This window comes from Entamoeba invadens (assembly GCF_000330505.1).
Source record: "Entamoeba invadens IP1 unplaced genomic scaffold scaff_1105074725163, whole genome shotgun sequence".
In the NCBI taxonomy this organism is placed as follows: Eukaryota; Evosea; order Mastigamoebida; family Endamoebidae; genus Entamoeba; species Entamoeba invadens.
In genome coordinates this window covers 299,907-322,905 of record NW_004443556.1, presented here as the reverse complement: position 1 = coordinate 322,905, position 22,999 = coordinate 299,907, and the positions used below count along the sequence as shown (strand labels likewise).

At 27.4% G+C, this 22,999-nt stretch overlaps 8 protein-coding genes across 8 annotated transcripts; 4 read left to right on the top strand and 4 right to left on the bottom strand.

Moving 5' to 3' along the window:
* Window positions 1–3,895: 3,895 nt before the first annotated feature.
* Window positions 3,896–4,518, top strand: EIN_119640 (hypothetical protein; the record flags this gene model as incomplete). The annotated part of the gene is made up of 2 exons (XM_004259013.1): window positions 3,896–4,005; window positions 4,221–4,518. The coding sequence occupies 2 exons, from the start codon at window positions 3,896–3,898 to the stop codon at window positions 4,516–4,518; spliced, it is 408 nt and encodes a 135-aa protein (XP_004259061.1).
* A 1,352-nt stretch (window positions 4,519–5,870) lies between these two features.
* Window positions 5,871–6,785, bottom strand: EIN_119630 (hypothetical protein; the record flags this gene model as incomplete). Its single annotated transcript, XM_004259012.1, has 1 exon — window positions 5,871–6,785. One exon carries the CDS (start codon window positions 6,783–6,785, stop codon window positions 5,871–5,873), a length of 915 nt encoding a protein of 304 aa, XP_004259060.1.
* A 1,038-nt stretch (window positions 6,786–7,823) lies between these two features.
* EIN_119620 (hypothetical protein) lies at window positions 7,824–8,339 on the bottom strand (the record flags this gene model as incomplete). The annotated part of the gene is made up of 1 exon (XM_004259011.1): window positions 7,824–8,339. One exon carries the CDS (start codon window positions 8,337–8,339, stop codon window positions 7,824–7,826), a length of 516 nt encoding a protein of 171 aa, XP_004259059.1.
* Window positions 8,340–10,081: 1,742 nt separating this feature from the next.
* On the top strand, window positions 10,082–10,839 carry EIN_119610 (hypothetical protein; the record flags this gene model as incomplete). Its single annotated transcript, XM_004259010.1, has 2 exons — window positions 10,082–10,438; window positions 10,498–10,839. The coding sequence occupies 2 exons, from the start codon at window positions 10,082–10,084 to the stop codon at window positions 10,837–10,839; spliced, it is 699 nt and encodes a 232-aa protein (XP_004259058.1).
* Window positions 10,840–11,955: 1,116 nt separating this feature from the next.
* Window positions 11,956–12,747, top strand: EIN_119600 (hypothetical protein; the record flags this gene model as incomplete). Its single annotated transcript, XM_004259009.1, has 1 exon — window positions 11,956–12,747. One exon carries the CDS (start codon window positions 11,956–11,958, stop codon window positions 12,745–12,747), a length of 792 nt encoding a protein of 263 aa, XP_004259057.1.
* Window positions 12,748–15,335: 2,588 nt separating this feature from the next.
* Window positions 15,336–15,821, top strand: EIN_119590 (hypothetical protein; the record flags this gene model as incomplete). Its single annotated transcript, XM_004259008.1, has 2 exons — window positions 15,336–15,392; window positions 15,447–15,821. 2 exons carry the CDS (start codon window positions 15,336–15,338, stop codon window positions 15,819–15,821), a joined length of 432 nt encoding a protein of 143 aa, XP_004259056.1.
* A 2,484-nt stretch (window positions 15,822–18,305) lies between these two features.
* Window positions 18,306–18,896, bottom strand: EIN_119580 (RAC GTPase, putative; the record flags this gene model as incomplete). The annotated part of the gene is made up of 1 exon (XM_004259007.1): window positions 18,306–18,896. The coding sequence occupies one exon, from the start codon at window positions 18,894–18,896 to the stop codon at window positions 18,306–18,308; it is 591 nt and encodes a 196-aa protein (XP_004259055.1).
* A 1,705-nt stretch (window positions 18,897–20,601) lies between these two features.
* Window positions 20,602–21,895, bottom strand: EIN_119570 (hypothetical protein; the record flags this gene model as incomplete). Its single annotated transcript, XM_004259006.1, has 2 exons — window positions 20,602–20,793; window positions 21,239–21,895. 2 exons carry the CDS (start codon window positions 21,893–21,895, stop codon window positions 20,602–20,604), a joined length of 849 nt encoding a protein of 282 aa, XP_004259054.1.
* Between the last annotated feature and the right edge of the window lie 1,104 nt (window positions 21,896–22,999).

Genomic DNA, 22,999 nt, shown 5'->3' with positions numbered 1-22,999 from the left:
ACTCATATTCTGAGTCATTTGAACTACTTTTTGAATCGGTTTGTTGAGAACAAATGCAGCAAGTAATGAGATGGGTGTGATAAATGGTGGTGTTTGTGATAACTATAAGTAAGATGACCCACCACACCGGACTATTCTCGCGTTGTTTGAGCTGTTCAGAACTCACTTAATGCCAAAAAGAACATTTAGTACAAAATTCGCCATTTGTTTCAACACAGAAAGCGGCATTCGAGTTCACACATTTACTTTCTGAGAGATAAAAACTGGTCTGACACTTTTTATACCGATACAATTATTTATCACACACCGCACAATGTTCAGAAATGGAGACGCATGGAACACACTGCATGTTGTTTATAAGGGAATATCCATCGTCACACATCTCACACTCATGATTACAATAATACCAATAACGGCACATCATTTTAAGTGTGTTGTCTTCTCACATGAATACTTTTTATTGACAAAATAATTGGTGAAGCACTTTAAATACTCAAAATCACTCAAACACTTTGAACAAGGAATTGGGACACAAAAGATATGACCCATTCAAGAGAAAGTGTTTTGTTTTACAGACAACACAATGATTTATGTTATTCATTAAAGCTAATGAGTAGTGTGGGGATTCGTTAATCAAAGTCAACTATATTATTTAACAATACAAATAAAAAGTATCATAAAATGTAATTAAAAGAATTAAAATAATTTAATATAAATTATTGAAACAATTATTAGTTATTTATTAATAATACAATACTATATAATAATGTAATCCCATAATTTCAAATATAACTAAATTTATAAACATTACTAATTCAAATTTCAAAGCGATGAAGTTTATAAAGTAAACCTGAATATTTATATGATGATGGTTGTCACGTATAGACCGAGCTTTTTTATAAAAATCATTGACCATTTTATAATATAAAAAATGTTTTTTTTTATATTCTATTGACCAATTTATAAAATAACCAACCAAAAACAAAATTATAAAAATACAATAAATAGAATTAAACTTCCACAAGTCGTATATAACTTTGTTGTGTTGGTATTTCGATATTAAGCATTTTGACAAGAACTGAAGTTATTCACTACAGTCAAGAATGACAATACAAGAACAAGAAACGAACACACAATTGAAAAGAAGATGGAGTGGTATTCTTTTTCTTCCGAGTCTATAATGCAACTATTACACAAATTAAACATTTGAGCACAAACTGTTGTTCATATTGACACATCACGTACTTATCGTGTTTGTCAATTGTTGTATCGATACATCATTTGTTCTATATATTAATTTAAATTCTTACAATATATACTATATTATTATTTATATTATTTACTCAAAAAACTGTCTTTTCAAATTGTCGTTTTCTCCTGTTCTGAATTGAAAGTAAAAATCCATAAATTAGGCAAAGCATCAAAACAAAAAAATACATTCAATATGAAAAATACAACAACGGCAATATTGATAACATCGATCACTTTAAATTAAATATGTTGCTAATAAAATTCTTTTTTTGGAAAACGGAGAGCCCCAATGAAAAACCAGATCGCAAAACACCCACCAATAACAACAAGACCTAACTAAAGGACACATTGCCAAGTAATTTATTTCGCGATGGTGACACTGCTGTCGATAGTTATTTCGTCAAATAACAACCAAAACCGACGACTCCAAAGAAACATATCTTGTTGTCTTATTACAGAAGACAATATGAGTCGGTTCTGTTATTAAATAATAAAATACTAACCAACGGCTATAAGCACACTAAAACAACATAAAAATCACTGGCGACTAAACGAAATGTTGAACCATGAAATCATCGTTGTATGTATAAGATCGATTTGGAGTGTTGTTTTGAATTGATGTGTCGTCTTTCTAAACTAATACTATAATAATACTATAATAATACTATAGTAACACTTTTACGATAGTATTGTAGTAAATAATAAGAACATTTACAAGAGAAAAGAACAAAAATGAAATAAAAATAGAACATATAGGTATAATAATTTATAATATATTTTCCCTGCTGTTTAAGGTAAGTTTGTCGAATTATAAACAATTATTTTGTAACTAGAAATTTGTTTCTGTAGAAACTATTTTTACATAATGTTTTTTTGTAGTTTAGTTATTAGTATTCAGTTTGTTCTTTCGTTTTATTATAATAAAACTAAAAAATATTAAAATAATAATAAAATGGAAAAGAGTAATTTATTAACTTTGGTAATCAAAGCATTATTATAACTAAACAATATATGATATTTTATATATCGCATATTTTACAATCAAATTTGTCATTTTTGACAAAAGGACAAATTCGTTTTATCAAACTGTTGCTAATCGTTTTGGTTACTAAAATTGATTTATTTTAGATTTGGAGATATAACTTTCTCAAATATAAACTTGTGGACTTTGTGAATCGGGTTGGAATAACAAAAAGACAATGAATATAAAAATAATTAAAAAGTAAATAAAAAACTTATTATTGATTTTTATAATTGTTATTTCCTTTTGAATAAATTATAAACCGGTTTTTCTTGATATAAAACTGTTTTTGTTTTTTACCACTTTTAATAGTATAAATTATTATATTATAAATAAATAATAAACTGTGTATTTAGTTGTACGGTTTACCAGTAAAGTCCACTTGTGGGTTTTAAAGGAAACGATGCGACTTATTGGAGGAGTTTTAATACCAAAAAGCGCACGAAAACGTTACAAATCGAAACGAACAGTGAAATTGTGTTGAGTGAAAATGTGACTCTTCCAACAACACAAGTCGTCTTTATTGGCAATTTCGCTTTTTCAAATTTGACACTCGAAAAGACAGAAAGTGTCAAATTTGGGCGTTCACACCATTTTGGCAATTTTGGTGCGAGTACAACACCATTAATTGGATTTGACGACAACAACATTCTGTTTTTGGCAGTTCAAAGGATCCAAGTTTTTCGTACGACGAATTAAAGTTGCTTGTGAAATTTTCGAAGAGTTGCAATTTGTGTTAGAAACTTCTTTAATAAGTTGTGAGTGCATTTTCGATGGAAAGTACAGTTGTGAGGACTGCGAGAAGGCTGGGGAGGTAGAGAGTCACACGTTAATTTTGGAAGGGAATGTCGTGTACAATCGAATTGCTGATTTCAGTAAAATCATCTTAATAATGGCGGAACAACACCGAAAATGTTGAATGCGAAGTGTGTAAAATTAAATTTTTTAATTTATTATTAAATTTTATTTTCTTTGAGATGGAATGGAAGTTGCGGCTAACAGTGAAGTGACACTACATGGATCTTTGACAACGAAATTTGTCACTGTGAGTGACTATTTTCTTATTTTTTACTTACAACATTTTGAACAATGAGAAACTTATTTTAAACGCAATTTTGAGAGTTTCTGAAAATTAAAAAAAAATCGGGGAGCTGCAAAATGTGAAGAAATAACATTTAAAATTATTCGAATTGAAAATTGCGTTGAACAAAGTGTTGTCGTTAAGCACGAAGAACGACATTTATATTGGATTGAGTGAAGGAGAACACAATATCAATTTGAATGCCAATTCTGTGACTTAGAGTAACAAAATTGTCAAATTGGGAGACGTTTTTGTGACACAAGGAATTAATGTAGATAACATGAGTCAACTTTCTATAGTGTCAATATTTAAAATACCAAGCGAGTTCTTATTACAATCACAACCAACAGAAAATCCGCTTATAATTACACAAGCACCAACTTTGAATGGTGTCACTGGAGTTTATTCAATAACACAACAAAGTTATATACGACTTGTGGAAGTTTAATTCTATTTATTGTATTTTTATAATTTTGTTTTTGGTTGGTTATTTTATAAATTGGTCAATAGAATATAAAAAAAAACATTTTTTATATTATAAAATGGTCAATGATTTTTATAAAAAAGCTCGGTCTATACGTGACAACCATCATCATATAAATATTCAGGTTTACTTTATAAACTTCATCGCTTTGAAATTTGAATTAGTAATGTTTATAAATTTAGTTATATTTGAAATTATGGGATTACATTATTATATTGTATTGTATTATTAATAAATAACTAATAATTGTTTCAATAATTTATATTAAATTATTTTAATTGTTTTAATTACATTTTATAATACTTTTTTATTGTATTGTTAAATAATATAGTTGACTTATTGTAGTGCATTAATATTTTTTTTATTTTAGAAGCAAAAAAAAGGAAGTTGAATGAATTAAGAGACAGAACAACTAAAAACAAGAAGAAAATAGTAGATTTGGAACAACAATTTCAAGACCCTAAAGATAAAGTTGGGACTTCAAATATTGACCAAACAGAGGTTATCAAGAGAGACTTTCAAATTGCTGATTTGGAGAAAATGGTTGCTGCGTTGAAAGACCAGAACACTCAACTTGATGCTGCTAATAAGGATATAAAAAAGCAATTGAAGACGCTTCGAAGATTGAGAATTATAAATCACAGATTAAGGCACTTGAAGCACAAAAGAAGAAGACTTTGAACGACAAAACTAATGAAAAAGACTGCCTCAGCTTCTCAACTAATCTGATAGAAAAAAGAATGTGGAAGACCAAGTCAAAACACTCAATGCACAAGTCTCGTCACTTAAAGTCCAAGTCAGTGCACCAGCTTCTGTTGCTCAAGAAGAAGAGAAGAACATGTTGAATGCAATAATAACTTAAATTCAAGCCAAACTCGATGAAGAAAGACAGAAGGCTGATAGTGCAGATGCATTTTGAAAGCCTGCTGATAGCAAATTACATAAGTCCAGTTCAACTTAGATGAAGCAAATAACACTGAATAAAAATTGACTAAAAAGCGAATGACTCGACAGTTGATCAACTTACTGATGAGAAGAAGAAGAAGAAGGATTTGGAAAAAATGGACAAAATGATCAACGACTTGAATGCCGAAGTCGACAAGTCACAGAAGCAACTTGACACTGCAAATGATGACAATAAAGCGATGAAATAGAAATACCAAGACAAACTGAAGAGCGTTAGAACTGAACTTGATCAAGAAAACAAAGACCACGCTTAGATTTATTTGATTAAAGGCAAGTACGAGAAGGCTATCGCTGAAATCATAAGGTTCATTTGCTCGGCGAATGTTTGTTTGCCCAACTGTATTCCAAAACTAAATAATCAATAACACAACCAATAACATAAATAAGATTTAGACCATTTGACCAATCATTTTCAAACATCTAAAAGTGAATAAATACAGTTGATTTGGTAATAAATTTGAACAAAATAATAAGAAAATAATGTTAACAAACTTCAAGTAAAGTTATCAGTCTTTTTGAAAATCAACTACTTGATAAACTGGCTGTCTGAAACTCCACGATTTTCTTTCCTCGAAGCTCACGAAGCAGCTTATTTCTTTGATTTTCGTTGTTTTATATTTTCAGTTATAGCTGTTTAATTCATTGTCGTATTTGATCATTTAATGCGTGTTCGGTAACATGTTTTTGAACATATCAATATTATTTTTTGTTTACGTCGAGTACCAAATAAATCGTTTTATTCGTTGATGAAAAAAAGCTTAGCTTCTATGTTTTTGGGTTGTAAAAAAATCAACCAGTCATATTCGATAAATAAGGTTAACAGAATAAATCAGGTTTCCGTACTGACCTTAATCCTAATATAAAATATCCAATTTTCACTTCCTAAGGTTAATATAAACAATTTGTATTTAAATTTGTTTTTTTATTAAACAATAAAAATGTTTTTATATTTAAACTATCTATATTCCACAAAAATAATAAGCAAAATTGTCTTTCGGGTATTAAGTTAATAAAAAAACGCACAAAAATATAACTTGTTAATCAAATATAAAATTTAATTACCACAATTATTTAAATCCATTTAAAAACAATTGGGTGTGTTGATTTTGGAAAAACATAGGTCGTGTTTGCCCAAACCCAAATGCTCGATTTTGATCAGCATATTGGTCGTTCTGTGGTAATAACTGTTTGTTTTCAACAATATGAATATTTTCACAATTATCAATTTGAACATTTTCATTTACTTTTATAGCAACAGAACACTTTTTACATTGCTCTAATACAACATGTGAAGTCTCACTTTCAATATTCAAAACAATATTTTCGCAGTGTTCACATTTCACTCTTTGAGCATTAACGTTTTGTTGTTCTTTAAAATCAGTGATATTACTCTCAATCAATTCTTCTGAACATAGAGAATATAAATTTTGAGGGATGTGCGAATTGTCAATTTCCATCTTAACAACGGCATCTTTTTCAGAAAACTGTTGACCACTAAAATTGTTAATTGTTGTGTTTTTAATTATCAACATTTCTATTTTGTTTCCAATTTGAAAATTAAGTGTTATAGATGAGTCGTACATTGAAATCGACCTATTGGCGCTATCCAACATAAAACCCAAATCTGTACACTTCTTAAATATGACATTGGGTGCGCCAAGTAGAATAAGGCCTCCCGGTGTTGGATTAATGTAATTCACAAGTTCATAAGTCCCACAAACGACACTGCGCAAATTCGATAAACTCCCACAGTAATTTTCAATTTTAACAGAGTTTAAAATATCAATTTTTTGAATCAAATGAATTGACTTTCTGGGCGAACAAACACAATTTTTTAATACAAAATTTGGGTGGTCGATCACTACATCCTTTGTCTCAAAAGTCTCAGTTTTTGTGTCCAAGTTGCGCATGTTATTATTGGTCATTCTTGAATATAATGAGACTAATTTATCTTTAGCTGTATTGTATTCTTCATAAGTCATCATCTCAGTGACACAAACATTATCTTCATTTTTACTTTGAACTTTGTGACAAATTGAATTAAGTTCTGATGGGAATTTAAAGGTTGAATTATTTGAAACAACACAATTTTTTATTGAGTCAAAATTGCCAACAAATTGAATGTTTTTAGAACTGTTAAGTGAAAGTGTTTCCAACTTGTTTGCTTCAAACAAAAACTCACAATTGTCGCAGTAATCAACTTTCAGAGTCGTACAATTTTCGAACGTATTTTTGAATACAAAATTGTTCATGTTAAATAAAAACACATTTTTTGTTTCTTTAAAACTTATTGGGATGAAGTCTTTGATTGAACAGAGTGTTATATTCTCTGCACTGATTTGATGTGAACTTGTCAGTTTTGATTTGTTCACAATCAAATTAATTACTTTGCTTGATACCGTTGGTTTGACACAATCATCAAGTGTTAATGAATTGATAACCTTTTGTGTTGTCACACTTATATTTTGGCAACCTTTAAAATGCAATTTCAAGTCTTTGTCGTTCAAAAACACGAAATTTGTATTTGTGAACATATTAAAAGAAAAATCGTTGTGTTCTTCAGCGTCGATTGTCACCGTGCAATTATTCAATTGAATCATATTAATTTCATTGGCACAGTTTTTATTCACAAAAACGTCACAGTTGTTTGTGAATTCCAAATTTAACTTCTTCAACTGTTTTAACATCATAAAGTCAATTTCCTTTCTCAAATTTTTAATTGACATTTCTTCAACACAAACAAATGGAAAATTTGGTATACTTTCCCACACCTTTTTAACACCTTTTCTGGTAGTTTTTACTTCACAAGCAAAGTTTTCAAGTGTGACCTTTTTTACTGAAGGACACGTGTTAGAAAATGTTATTTGCGTATTGACACTGATCACTTCTTTCACATTTAATATCTTTGGTAGTGTAAACTCGTTAGTATTATTACCCATTTCCATTTCGTTTCGTGGTTCTATGTATTCTATTTTCAAGACTTCAACTGTGTTATCCAACTGCATTTGTGACATATCAATTCAGTTGCCAACAAACTCTATTTGTGTCGGGTAACAATTACGAATGACACTTTCAAGTTTAGTCGTCTCTATCAATTTTCTAAATCCTGTTGTGTTGACTGTCACTAAACCGTTGTTACAGATTGGACGGAATGTGTCTAATACATCTAAAAATATCGTCGAAGTGTAATTCTTGCAGTTTGGCGTGAGACTGACATATTGATCAAATCCCTTTTCATCAGACCAATCTATGTATATCTCACAGGAAAGTGTTTTAACGGCTTCATTAATTTTCTCAAACATTTCAGAAGTTTCGTCTCGATCCCCCATATATGTCGTGTAACTCTTAAATGGTTGGAAGAACAAAAATGCCGTTTTAAACAACTTGCGTTGAACTTTAATGTCAACAGATTCTTTTATATACAAGAGAAAGTTGTAAAATGTTCGGACTGTCATTTTGACTTTGGTAACATTGGAGTCGACTACAATTTTAAATATTTGTGAAAATATTTCTGGATTAATTTCAACGCTTTCCATCAAAATGAATGTGGTAAATTTACTGCAAAATTCTGATGTTATCAAATCCTTTGTTTCCTCATATGATACTTATTTATTTTTTATAAAAGTGGCTTTATTCAAAAGTTCTTTTGAAATATTAAAGGAGTTGCAGTTGATGGTGTCAGTCGTGTGAATAGAACAAAATTTTTCAATGTCCTCTTTTGCAGTAAACCATGGACTTACTTTTAAACAAGAAATTGATTCACAAGCTTTGTGATTCACTTGAACAAAGTTTGCAACGTCTATCATCGTTGGAAGATGGAGGGAGACTTGTGCCAAATAAAACATTTCAAGGTGTTGCATTTTGTATTTTAATAAAATGAGTTTGTTAATATATCAAATAAAAAACATTTGCTTTTGTTATTTCGAAGAAATATAATCATATTTAAAAAATTATATTATCGAATTATTAACATTTTTATTAGACATAACTATTTACATTATTCAATTAATGTCATTCTTTAAACCTTGTTTTTTGTCCTGCGTTGTCCCCAATTTTATAAATTAATTACTAAATATATCGGGAAATTTTTCGAAACAAAATAATCATTGTTTCAGTTTTTTACCGTTTTTAAAGATTCATAACCTAATTCCCAATTTTTAAACTATTTTTATTGGAAATAAAATTTAAAAACACACAAAATGGTCGTCGAAAAGAAACCCAAATAAATATTTTTTTTACAAAAATATTTCTCAAATCAGCTCTTTTATAACATCCTGCAATGATAATTTAATATATATGATGGAATATAATGAAAGGTCAATAAGTTAACGCAAAAAGTTAGTTTGGGTTGATAAGAAGTATTCACACATTAAGAAAAAAATAACATAATGCAAAAAACATTTTAAATTAGAAAATGGGTAAAATTCATATGTTAATTTGTTGAATTGTCGGACTCTTTTTTGTGTTTTTTCTGGTTTAGAATTTCTGGTGCTATGTAAATTGGTGTTCAAACACCCTTTGTGAATGTCACATTGGTTATCGGCACGTTGATTGTTTCATCACCACTTTCAATTGACTTCGTAACAAGTGCTTTTGTTGTGTTTATCTTTGTTGTGTAATTCAATGTCAAAAACAGTTCAAATTTTGATTCACACCCTTTATGGAGCGGCACAACACTCGGAATGATTTAAAGTGAAAACAGTTTAACACATGCTTCCATAGACTTCTGCACCTTCATCTAACGTTCACTTGAATTGCTAACATATAAGAAGTGTCGCGTTTCTTCACAATTTGATTTCTTCAATATAAATATTACAATCAACTATTATTGTGTTCACAACGACACCACCACGAAGACTCACAAATTTCACATTCGTTTTATTTTAAAAGTGGTAACTTTTGCCTCCAATGATTTCATTGAAGATCTTTTGACAAAATACTGAACAAAAAATAACCAATTCAACAACCGGTGTGATGACTAAAACAAGTGATGAATTAAAAAATACCCACCACACTGGGTTCGAGTTGGAATATTAATTACTTATTATACAACAAAATATGTAATATATTGATAATACTTTAATTATAATTTGTAAAATCTTAACACCTCTACAGATAAAAACTTCATTGAACTTCTTATTGTATTTTTATTGAAAACCTATATTTTTGACCCCCACAAAAACGGGATAATTTCAATAATATTTATTTTTGAACAATTCGTAAAAATAGAAAAACTGTAAATGGTATAAAAAGCATGTAGACATAAAAAATTCATCAAATGAGTTGCTTGAAGATTAACACTGAGTTGTGCAGAGGATGTGGTATGTGTGCACGTGACTGCATAGCACAATGTCTCAAAGTGGAAAACCACAAGATCACGATTGTGGAAGAAGAAGCTTCAAACTGTTTTAAATGTGGACACTGTTCTTCAATTTGTAAAAGCAAAGCAATCACTCTCTTTGAAAAACCACTTGAAAACGTTCCAGAAGGACATAAAGATGTCATAGACGCTATAAAGACAAGAAGATCAACAAGATCTTTTAAAGGCCCAATCCCCAAAGAAGAATTGACTGAACTTATCAATCTGACAAGATTCTCCCCTTCCGCCAAGAATTGGAGACCAATCAAATATCTTGTAATAAATGAGCCAAAGCTAACAGATGTAATTAAAAAATAAACGAAATAGCATTGCAGATTCCAGAAATCGTTAATATCTTTGGTAACTTTTTGAGTGTCGATTTGATCGTCAGAAAGGCTCCACATGTTGTTATTGCTTACGTCGACGACTCTCAAAACGTTTGGGCAAATGACGATGGAACTATTGCTTTAACCCAACTTGAACTTGCAGCAACCAACAAAGGGTATGGCTCTCTTTGGTGTGGCTTGTTAAAGTTCATGTTTTCGTTCAATGAGTGTCTTGATATTGTTGGACTGAAAGGAAAGAAAGTGGTTGGGTGTTTAGCTATGGGTGTTCCTTTATACCACTACACCAGTCAAGTACCACGAGAGGATGTCCCTATCATCTTTTTGGAGTAAGTAGAGTGCTTCTTTAATTTCTGAGTCAAATATTAATAGTATAATAACTATAATTTTATTAAATAGATAACAAACAAATAATTGTAAAAAAATTAAAAAATTGATATTTAATAAGAAATTTTTTATGTTAAAAACTTAAACATCTTAATGATTATGGTACTTATTTATTATTAAGCTATAATTATTAACTACAATAAAAAATAGAAATTATAAATTAAAATTATAATTATAATTATTTTATAGTTTTTTTTTTATTATTTCAATATTAAATATTGAAATGTTTTTTCAAAAAATGAAAAATAAAGTCAAATAATAAACAGAAAGTTACAATGATGGAAAGAATGAAAAGACAAACAAGAATGAGTGAAAAAGGCAAAAGGCGATTTATAAGGGAGCGTCTAATAATCAGAACACAATGGACTCAATCATCGAAGAAGAATATCAATACCCATTCGAGCTTCTAGTTGCTATCCAAATGAACTTTGGAAAGAAAATTCCTCTTCAAATCATCAGAGACACACTTACAAGAAACAACAACGATCTTTTTATTTCACTCAAAGAAATAAATATGTCTATGTCTAAAATTCAACAGAGAAAAGTTGCTGTTTTTGAGGAATAAATTGATCGGTTTTTTCACATCCTTTTTTTAAAAAACAGTAGTTTATGTATAATATGTTTATCAATATTTTAACTATTATATATTTAATTGTTTTAATTAAAACAACCATTAGCAATTCAAACAGTTCAAATACATAATAAATTGTTTTGAAAATATAAAAAACTAATATGGTTGTTTCTTTTGTTCATTAAAACTAAGACCAGAAGATCCATTCTATTACATTTAAAAGATTCCAGAAATAGAAGTCTTATCCGACATAATGGGCCTCTAAATTTATATTGATTATCATTGCGATTATCTTCCACCACTTAACGTTTTTTTTTCAAATAAATATGTAAATGTGTCTTTTTTTTATCAATTTACTTTTGATTGACATTAATAATATAATTATAAATTAATTTTTTGAACTTAATATAAAATAATTATATAACGAATATTTGATTTACTAAATTAAACTAATAAAAAAGTCTATGGTAACTTTAGATTCATTTCACATAATGATTGTCTCAAAATACTTTATGTCGTTTTCCGACTTTGTCAATTTAGAAATAGTCTGCAAAAAGTTTAAAGGGAATATGGAAAAGTTCCATTTTAACCCAATTCCACTGACGAACAAAACAATAAAACATTTACCATCCATTGAAACTCTCAATTTATGGAACGAAAAAGATGAGACATTTGGAAATCACATCAAAACTATAATTCCTAAAAAGATGGTCTTTTCTGAAACATTAAAGTCGTTTTACCGTGTTAGAGTTTTCTATCCAATTACATACCAAGACTACTTGTTAAACATTAAAGGCGTGTTTATGTTCTTTAATGTTTGTTACACACAAGACGACAAAAACAGTTTTGGTAAAGTAATACCACAAAGTGTTACATCACTTAACATCAACTGCTATTACAACGACAATACTTTGAAATCAATAGACATTCCAAATCAAGTCTCTTTTATCGGAGGAAGTTGTTTTTATAGTTGCCAAAACCTTGTAAGAGTGGTGTTACCAAACAATCTTCGAGTGTTGCAACCGTATACATTTTGTCAATGCAACTCTCTTATTGATATCAATATTCCAAATAGAGTCGTTTCAATTGGAAATAGCTGCTTCTACAATTGTAAGAAACTAGAAAGTGTAACATTGGGTAACTGTGTAACCAGTGTTGGTCAACAATGTTTTTATTGTTGCAAAAATTTAACAAAAATCAACACCAACAACAGTATTGTGGAAATAGGGTTTGAAGCGTTCAAATATTGCGATAAACTGGAGATTAATAAAATGCTAAAATGAGTTATTAATGTTATACAAAATATTTTCTATCAATAAGATAATTATTAAAATTCATTTATTAAATATATTATATTAAAAAACAATTAAATTGATAATTAAAATTATTATAATAAAAAACTCTAATTTTATTATTCTTTCTGTTTATTATTGTTTGTAAGCTTAAATCTGGCATATTGGAAAATCCCATTTTGTCCCAAAAAGCAAAACACAATTCACTAAAAAGTTCGGTAATAAAAAATAGTAATTGTCATTTCGAAAAATAATCAATTATCACAATAGGAATCAATAATTGCAGATAATACAAGATCGGTTATCTCAACATCGCGTGTAAATTTATCGTTGTTTTCTAGTGTCATTTCAAGAGTACAACAAAAAGCAACTTTCAACATGTGAAGGTGATAATTGGTACAGTTTTGTTCTGAAACAACAGAAAATGCATTTTGTATCAATTCCATGAATACCACACCATCAATTTTATCAAAAAGTGGATTTGTGGTTTTTGTATTAATATGTACACGTTCTCTTTCATGTCGAGTTTCCAAGTTTCTCAGTTCAATTTCCAAGTTCCTTGCATCATAAACATCTCCAATTGCTGCAGCACAATATCTGTTAATTGTCTGATGTTTTTAAAGCAAAAAAGTTGTTTTTAGTAAAAGATTGTAAAATGAAAGAAAAAAGATAAAACGAATGCGGGTTTTCTAAATTCATTTGTGCCAAATTTAAGCGTTCAAACGATACAGTCAAAGTCGCTTATTTGTGGGTTTTCTTGCATAAAAAGCTGTCTATTTGTAGGTTTTGCTAAGTATTTCGAAGAATATTCTTTGATTTATTTTACTCATCAAAAAATAATAAAAATAACCATATTTTTAGTTTTTAGTCTTTTACTAAAGTCTATTGTAAATTGTTGTTTGCGTGACAAAATAAATACACAAAATAAGCCTTAAAAAATAGGAATTAAAAAAAGTTGGGAAACCAAATAAAATTAAATAATAGTGTTTTTGGAGATTTTTCAACAGTTTCCCGTAATATTCCAGTTTTAATGGTCCAAAAATTTACTATTATAGTTTTAAGACTGAATTTATATAAATACTGATATGAGACTAAAGTTTAGACAAATACTAAGGTTTCGTTTTATTATTTGAATACTATTTGAATAATAATAAACAATGTTTTCAATTATTTTCAAAAAATCGTCCAAATATAACATATATATTTAATTTATTCAATGGTATAAAAATTATTAATTATATGTCGAAACCTCAGTACCACAAATGTATTATCAATCAAAAATATTATTAATTATAGTATTTTTTAAATAAAAAATAAAAACAATTATTAAATATTGAAACCATTTTAACAGAAATTTAAAATAATTAGATTAAATGAGTTAAAAAATTCAAAAGAAGTCTTATTCCATGCAGGGTCTATCACGGAACAGGGAAAAATTTGGAACTTGTCCCAAAAATGCATTTTAAAATGAAAAGGGGTATATTTTATTTGTTTTTATGCCAAAAATAAAGTAGTTTTAGTAAAATTCATAGTTATGTTTGTTTTTGCGATCTCCAAAACCTTTTCTTTACAGATGGAAATTTTTTGCCGCGGTCATTTTTAATGTTAAAACGACAGTTAACAACAAAACTATAAAATGTTAAAATGTATAGTATACAAATAAATGGTTTATTAATATAATATTTATACTATATAAAATAAAACTATTAATTATAATTGATAATATTATAAAATATTAGAAATTGTTTAATGACGATTAAATAATAATTTAACTCATCAAAATAAAATTTGTTATATACCAAACTTCTCTCAACAATGTTAAGTAAAATTAATTAGAACAAAGCTGTCACCTTGCGATTAGTTGTTAAAATTGATTTATTGTTGCTTTTCATCACTTTCAAACATCAAATGATGGTTTAATATACCAAATTAATATAGAAAAAATGTAATAGAATGGACTATAACAAAACATTGAATCACGATACTTGGTGTTGTTGATAAATTTAGGTTGTTTTATAAAAATGCACTACTTTGATAAAACAGAAGAGTTATTATTCGCAAAAATAATAAGTGAAACTATTCTGTTCATCAATGATGCGTAAACAGAGTGTTTGAAACAAAACTACTGCAATTATCTTCATTCTATTGTTTAGTCTTTTTGTAAATTTTATCAAAGCTATTATTGAATTATATATTTATTATATTTATAAGTACTTTATTTACTTAAAAACTGTCAATCTGTTTGTTTGTTGGTGTGTTTTAATATAGATCACAATTAAATTATTTTAAATTAACAATTATGATAATAATTATTGATTTTATTAATAAAATGTTAAAGACTATTAAATAAAAGTACTATAAAAACAAGTCAGTTGAAAAAAATCTGTCTCGTTTTAAATTATAATAAAATATAATACTTATTGTTATATGTTATAAACGTTTGAAATGTTTATACTAAAAAATTCAGTTTTCTGTCATACGAAAACTGAATTTGTTGGTGACAGAAAAGTTTTTGAAATGGCTTAAAAAAGCGGGGCTTCGAGAAGGTGAATTTTTCGCAACGACATACAGCTCTTAAGATGGGACATATGTGGGGTTTGTTGAATCGCAACGTGATTCCGTTGGTGTTGTTTTATGTGTGTATTACTATTACACACAAATGACACAAACAACTGGATTAATTAAGGAAGAAACAGTCAAACAACGAATTAGAAATTTGGATTAATTTCTTGTTGTATCGAGATTGGAAGAATATTATTAAGCCAGACTATTCGATTTGGGAGGGGAATATCGACGCATGGACTTCCTTAAGTGTCCCACTGCAGTATTATGGATTCACACAAATTCAAGGCCACCACGGATTGTTGGCGGCTGCTATGATGGAAGAGAAGTATTACAAATATACTAAAAGAGTTGAATTACTGAGAAGGAGAGCGTTGACCTATCAACTTCATTTGAGAGATTGTTCTGGAATGAAGAGAAAGGACACTTCGTCCAAGCCATTTGGACAACAAAAAGCAGAAAGTGATCATCGACACAGCGACTGCAACTATGGCGTTCAGTGACATTGTAAACGATCAAATAAAGATAAAAAACACTTTGATAACATCAGAAAGTTCAACACCAAACTTGAATACGGTTTTGCAAGATATCCACAAGACTCATACTTTTATTCTTCAAAGTGGAATAATGAAAGAAAAAAAAGTTGGTGAAGTAAGCCCACCATGGGGAGTTGTCACAACGTTTATGAGTTGGGCTGAATTGCTCTACAACGAATTCGACAATCATGCAGGCGTAGTTAAAGAAAGATTGAACTGGATGATCAAACATACTGGAAACGATTATATGCCATGCGGAGAAGCTGTTGACTAAATCACCGACTCGATTATGTCGTCAATGCCTGATATTTAAACAAAATTAAAGCTATTTTTGTCCACCAGATCACCTTTGAGACGAGATAACATTTAAAGACTGACTCTATAAACATTAAAATATTATATTATTAAGTTTTTTAAAAATAAACATATTATTTTTTAATAGTATTAATATTATTTTTTATAGTAAGTTGATATAAAAAAATTAACATATTATTGCAATAGTTTATTTTGTTATAACCTAACTGTTAAAACATTGGAACTTTTTAATTTAAAAATTTAATGATTACGCCCGAATGTTTGTTTTATTATCTATTATCATAACATTTTGATGTATTATATAATTCCGTTGCTATCATTGTTGTAATTACTATTGTTAATAGACCAATTGGTGGTTATCATTATATATCATATATCAATTTGATATTTATCTTGATAAAAACACTATGTTATTAATGTATTATTATTCATTGCATAAATAAGTTATGATTAACAATTAGATAAATACTTGTTATCTATTGATTCATGAACATCTTATACAGTCCCTGAATCATTTGCTTTGTCTTTGACTATTGCATTGTCTATTTGATAATATTTATTGTCTTTGAGTAGCTTGTCCTGTTTTGAGTATTATCTTATGTCTTTGATCATTACATTTCTTCTTTGAGTGTGTTGTCATGTTATTGAACATCGCCTTATGTCTATGAACATTACACTCTTTATGATATCATTGTATTATCGTTGTGAATTGATCGAGTCAAGTGTTATGGCTATTGTATTGTGTTATAATTGAAATTGTGTTGTAATTAATTATGGTTATTGTTACTAGTTTTGTTAATAATATATTAATAATAAATTAAGTTATAATTTGAACTATAAGTTTATATTTAGGTTTTTATAAATATAAATCATGTACTAAACAATTTAATTAATTATTAATACATTATTTCACTTTGTATAGTTTAAAACTATAGTATTGATATTATTTGTTATATAGTATATTTATCAATTAACAAACATTTTTGAGTTTTTGAGTTTGATTGTTATTATTTAATATAGTTTTTAAATATAAATATTTAGTTAGTAACGTTAAATATAAATATGAAAATAAACCTTTATTTATTATTATTAGTCGTTTTATAGCATTTTTAATTATCAGTTATTAGCTTTTTAGCTTTATTTTAAGTTGAATAGGTTTATTTTATTACATATTATTAATAAAAATACAATTATTTAATAGATTGTTATTTCATTGTTATTTGTGTTATTAAAATGTTATTTGTAACTATCGGTTTGATGTGTAAAACAGTGCTGCATTTGTCACAATTATTGTGTATATTATTGCAATCACAGCAGTAATAAAATATAAACCGATGTTTAAAATTTGAATTGGCATGTTTTCCCATTACTTGGCCAAGTATTGATTAAAATAACTATCTATTTCTAAGTTTTTTCATTTACAAAAGTCGGCTTTAAGCTCGCCGCTAGATCTAAAAGAACTAAGTGAACATAAATTCAAGATCACTTTGGTGACGTGGCTAATAACAAAGAAAAAACACTTTTGTCACGTGATAGACCCTGAATCGCGTAAAAAACTATTTTTATCGATAAATTAAATATAAAGTTATTTTAATTGATTTCAATTAATTATTCAGTTTCGAGAAGATACAACCTATTTGTATGTTTTGATTTTGATTGGTCAGTTAACCCACAAATAAGCAAAACCCATAAATACGAAAACCTACAAATAAGCCACTTTGACTGTATATTAAAAACAAGAATTGATTATTATAAATAAAAAAATCAAATACTCTTTTAATAAAAAAATGTTTCTAATTTTAAGAAATCAAGATAAACTAAAAACAAAAATATGGTACTGGACATTTTACTATAAAATATAGTTTAAATATAATTCAAAATATTTTTGTTAAAAATAAGGAAAAAAAAGCAGTTATTTTCAAGTAATTTTTTTAAAAATCAATATTTTACTCTGAAAGCCGCGTTTTTTAAGACAAACAATAAATTTGTGTAATTTCATATTTCAAATTTAATAAAAATTGGTAACTCATTTTGTAACAATAATAATTTTTATAAAAAAATGTTTTTAATATCACATTTAAAAAAGTTTGTATTAGATGTTTGTGTTGTTTAAATCAGAATTAAATTAAAAATAAATTAAAGTAAAATGCACCTGTTTTGAGTTTGTTTCTTTGATTGAGCATCATTTTTGGGGGAGATGACAGCTCTGACTGCTTCATCAAAAACCAGTCTTAAATTCTTTTGTGTAAGAGCAGAGCATTCGATGTACTTCACTGCATTGATGTCTTTGGCTTTAGCTTCACCTTGTTCAGTGGTGATCGGGGATATCTTCTTTTCTTCGAGTCGCTTTAATTGATCTTTGTCTTCTCTCATGTCCAACTTTGTCCCAACAAGGAGGCAAGGAGTCTTGGGGCAATGATGAACAACTTCGGGTTGCCACTTTGATGAAACGTTGTCGAATGAAGGCGGCGAGACAACACTGAAACAGATCAAAAAGACATCTGTTTGTGGGTATGACAATGGGCGCAATTTGTCGTAATCCTCTTGCCCTGCAGTGTCCCAGAGTCCAAGATTGATTGGTTTTGAGTCAACCATCACTGTTGCACTGTAATTGTCAAAAACTGTTGGTATGTATTCATTTGGAAACGCGTTGGTGGTGTAACTGATAAGAAGACATGTTTTCCCAACAGCTCCATCGCCAACTATGACACATTTAACTGCTTGCATTTTATGTTTGGTGTGTTTTGGTGTCGCTTAAATACTCTTACCTTAATAACAATTTTTATAATTTATTATAAATAAACCATAATTTGTATATATAATTAATCTATTTTTGCAAACGGGAAGACTGATACTAAAACTAAAGATACAATTTGTTAAATAATAAATTATAGTATTTTGATTAAATAACAGTTTTTTTATGTTTTTATATGTAATATATTCCACACATTACCGTTTGTAATTTTAAACAACTTGGAACAAATATTAAGCAATTAATATTTGTATTGTTTTTTGACAGACTGTTGTTAAGTTTTGAACAAAATACAGATTATTTTTTATTTTACCGGTTTTATTTTTATTAATAAATAAGAATCGACTTTTCGAATTTGTAAAGAATATTCAAAAATATGAAAAGGATAAACTTTTCTATATCACCAATATTTCTTTTCTATTTAACTTTGTGTTTTTATAAAAATTTAATTGAGTTGTAAATTTGATATTTCAAAACGTGTTGAATAAATGACCATCTGCATGATTAATTATAAGTTATGTTTACTTACATGATTTTTTAATTCAACATTCAAATAAAAAATTTTAATATGTTCACAAAAGGTAAATACTGAAAAACAATAAGATGAACCACTACAATTTATATATTATTGTTTTGATATTTTTTAATAACAATTGATATTTTGGATTAAATATGGCAAATAGTTGTAAACATTATACTTAATACAGTGTTTGCATAAACTCCTTTACAGTTTAAAACACGTTCAGAATTATATATATTAGTTGAGACAAAATGCACTAAATGTGTTGATTCAAATTGTGGACTTTGCACCACAACAACAACTTCAAGTTGAATTGCTTATTTAAATTGGATATAACATCGACGGTACGACATGTAGTGCTTATAAATGAGGTTAATTAACAACAAGAGACTGTGAACGGATAATCTGCAAAACTGTATTAAAAAATCTATGATGATATTAATGGCTTTTACTATAAATTTATTAATTTAATAAAAACAATCATCAAATTTAATTTGAATGGTTTTTTAAATTTTAATTAATATATTTTAATTACAAACACAATTTAATTATCTTAACGTGTTATGTAAAGTATTTTGCAAACAAAATTTTTTAAAATAAATCAGAATTATCTTTAATTTAACAAAGGTGTTTTTAATCAAAAACATTTTTATGATTCTAATATTAATTTCATATTTTTCTATATATAAATACGCAAAAATCAAAAATTATTTTACTTGATTATTTAAAAATTAATAATTTGAATATAAAAATGTATGCAACTGTTCACCACAAAAGCTATTAATTTTCTTTAAAAAAAATTCTTCTGTCTAAGATGGTGATTTGTATTTACCATGTATTATAATTTTATTATTTAAAAGTATTAAAACTTGAAAAACGGTTAAAATCAAAATTTTAGTCTTTTATTCTTTCTGTTTTTTGAGAATTTGAATTGTGGTTAAAAATAATTACAATAATTTTTGACCTGTATATTAAAATTGACAAATAATTTATAATTATAAAAAACAATAAATATTTCAATTTTCAAATTTATCATAAAAATACTTTTGTTTTTTAAGTTATAAAAAGAAAACAAGTCATTCATTTTATTATATTAAAAAAGGATTAAAAACACAAAAATGTCTCATAAGAAAATCTTGTCAATTAATTTGAACATTTGATTAGTTAGAAAATCGACAGCACATTGTTTGGCAGCTATATTTGCAATTTGAAAAAATAAAAGACTGTGTTTTGGAATCCAACAAACAGGAAATGTCAAAATATGCTTTACAATATACGTCGACAAAACAGTGTTTTTGGAAAATTTTAGGTTGATAAATTAACAGTATGTAATTCTTATACTTTTGGTAACACTTCCTTTATATTTTCTAAAATCAAAAATGAAGTTTTTATTTTCAAAAATTGTATTTATCAACAAAAAACTTCCTGTGATGCATTTTTTCTATGAAACAACAATGGTATGTTTATATATATGATTATCACGACATTTGAATACAAAGAATAATTAATCTTACATCACATTATTAAAAGTGCAAAGTATAATATATTGTTTATTTATACACTAAATTTAAAATGGTTTGTCAGATAAAGGGTGATTTGTTGTCAATAAAATTGTTGTGTTAAAGTTAATAAATTGTTATATTTATTTTTTATATTGTCTGTTTTTGAACAAAATTAATGTTGTTATTCTATTTTTGATTTTTTATTATAATAAATAAACGAGTTTAATTATAATATTGTGAATTTTAAATGTTATGAACATTAAGTTATTTATTAAAACAAAAAGACGCCAAAAACTAGCGACGAAAGTGGTATTAGTACATTGTCATACTCAGGGATTGAGTAAAACTCAACCACCATCCCAACCAATGCTAAAAATGTTGTGTAAAAGAGAAAGAATTTGTGGAATACAATATAACACATAATAAGTGCTCCAATACCACCAAATATAAAAACAGCAAGAGAACCTTCAAGTGTTTTTATTCTTCCCCAAGGGGTTTTCAACTTGACTTTACCAATTGTCTTGCCAATCACTTCCGCCATCCCATCGCCACATAAAAGAAGACTTATTCCAATGATAGTCGGTGGGTAAGTTCTCCAAAATATAAGTGCAATTACTGAGATGGTGACACAGTAATTCAGTGGACCATACAAAAATTCTTTGTGGTCGTTTTGTCTACATAACACAACTTTGAGCACTTCATATAGACTGCCATTGCAATACCCTTCACCCATCACAAAGAAGATAAAAGAGTAAATCAGACAATTAAAAGTCCCAAGAAAGCGACTTGTTAGATCATCCGGATACAATGGCCAAAATATTATTTGACTCAATCCAAAAGTAATATGGAACATCTTTCGAGAGTTGTGGCTTGCAATCAAATTACACTTCCGTAGTGTGTAACTGAGAAGAATAAAAGTGTTTGACACAACAAAAGAAATAACAAACAACATTATACTAACAAGAACCATCACAATATGTATTATTTCAAAGTTTAAATATCACTTGGTTTCCCACATAATTTCGTTAAATGTTGTTTTGTGAATTTTCATTGATATGAATGGTTAATTATTGGGAAAACATTTTCTTCATTTCAAAAACAATTGAAAAATTTTTCATATACTTTACATTTGAAAACGAAAGGAAACAATTACAACAATGTTGTTATACATAAATAATATGAATTGGTAATATTATGAATATATTATATTTATAATATAATATACAATTTAAAATCATATTAATATTTACGATTTACAATATAAATAAATCAAAAGTAATATAATCAACATATTTTGACATTTGTATTACAAATAATTACATCATAAATTTTTGCATATTTGTTATAATTTTGGTAAAGAAATAATAAAAAAATTAATGTAATTATTTTTACAGTTAACAAAATAGTGTTTTATAACACTTTGGAATTTTCATTTTTCCAATTAACTATTTTTATTTAAAGATTAGCCTAATTGTTAAATTCTTCATAATTTTATGATAATGTTTCTTATTTGTGCCATTTTTATAATGTAAAGCAATTTGAAATAATAATGGAAAAAAACAGTAGAGGAAACGAAAATTCTTTTGTGCTATTTGAAAAAAGTTGCACAATTTGTAATGTCTGAATATATTTAAATACTCGAGTTAAATACATTTATAAATAAGTTACTTAAATTTTTTTGTCATTAATTTTAATTTATACTATTGTTTTAGACTTTGAACTATTTGTTAAAATGTCATCAGGTGTTTCCATAATAATTATTGTCAAAAATGTGGTTTTATAACGTATGAATTTAAAAGAGAAAATGAATATTTTGGTTTCAAAATAGTGACGTGGGTATTTAGAATTGTGATTTTGTAAACCTCTGAATGTCATAATTGGTATTATTAATAGAATAGTATACCATGTAATATCATTATACAATATTCTATTTTATCATTTTTCTATTTTTTATTTCTATTTTAGAAATTGCAGTTTTTACAAAAAAAATATTTTTTTGAAACTAAAAGAAGTTTTTTTGTCAGCTTTATTTGTTAATTATATTAGACTTGTTTAA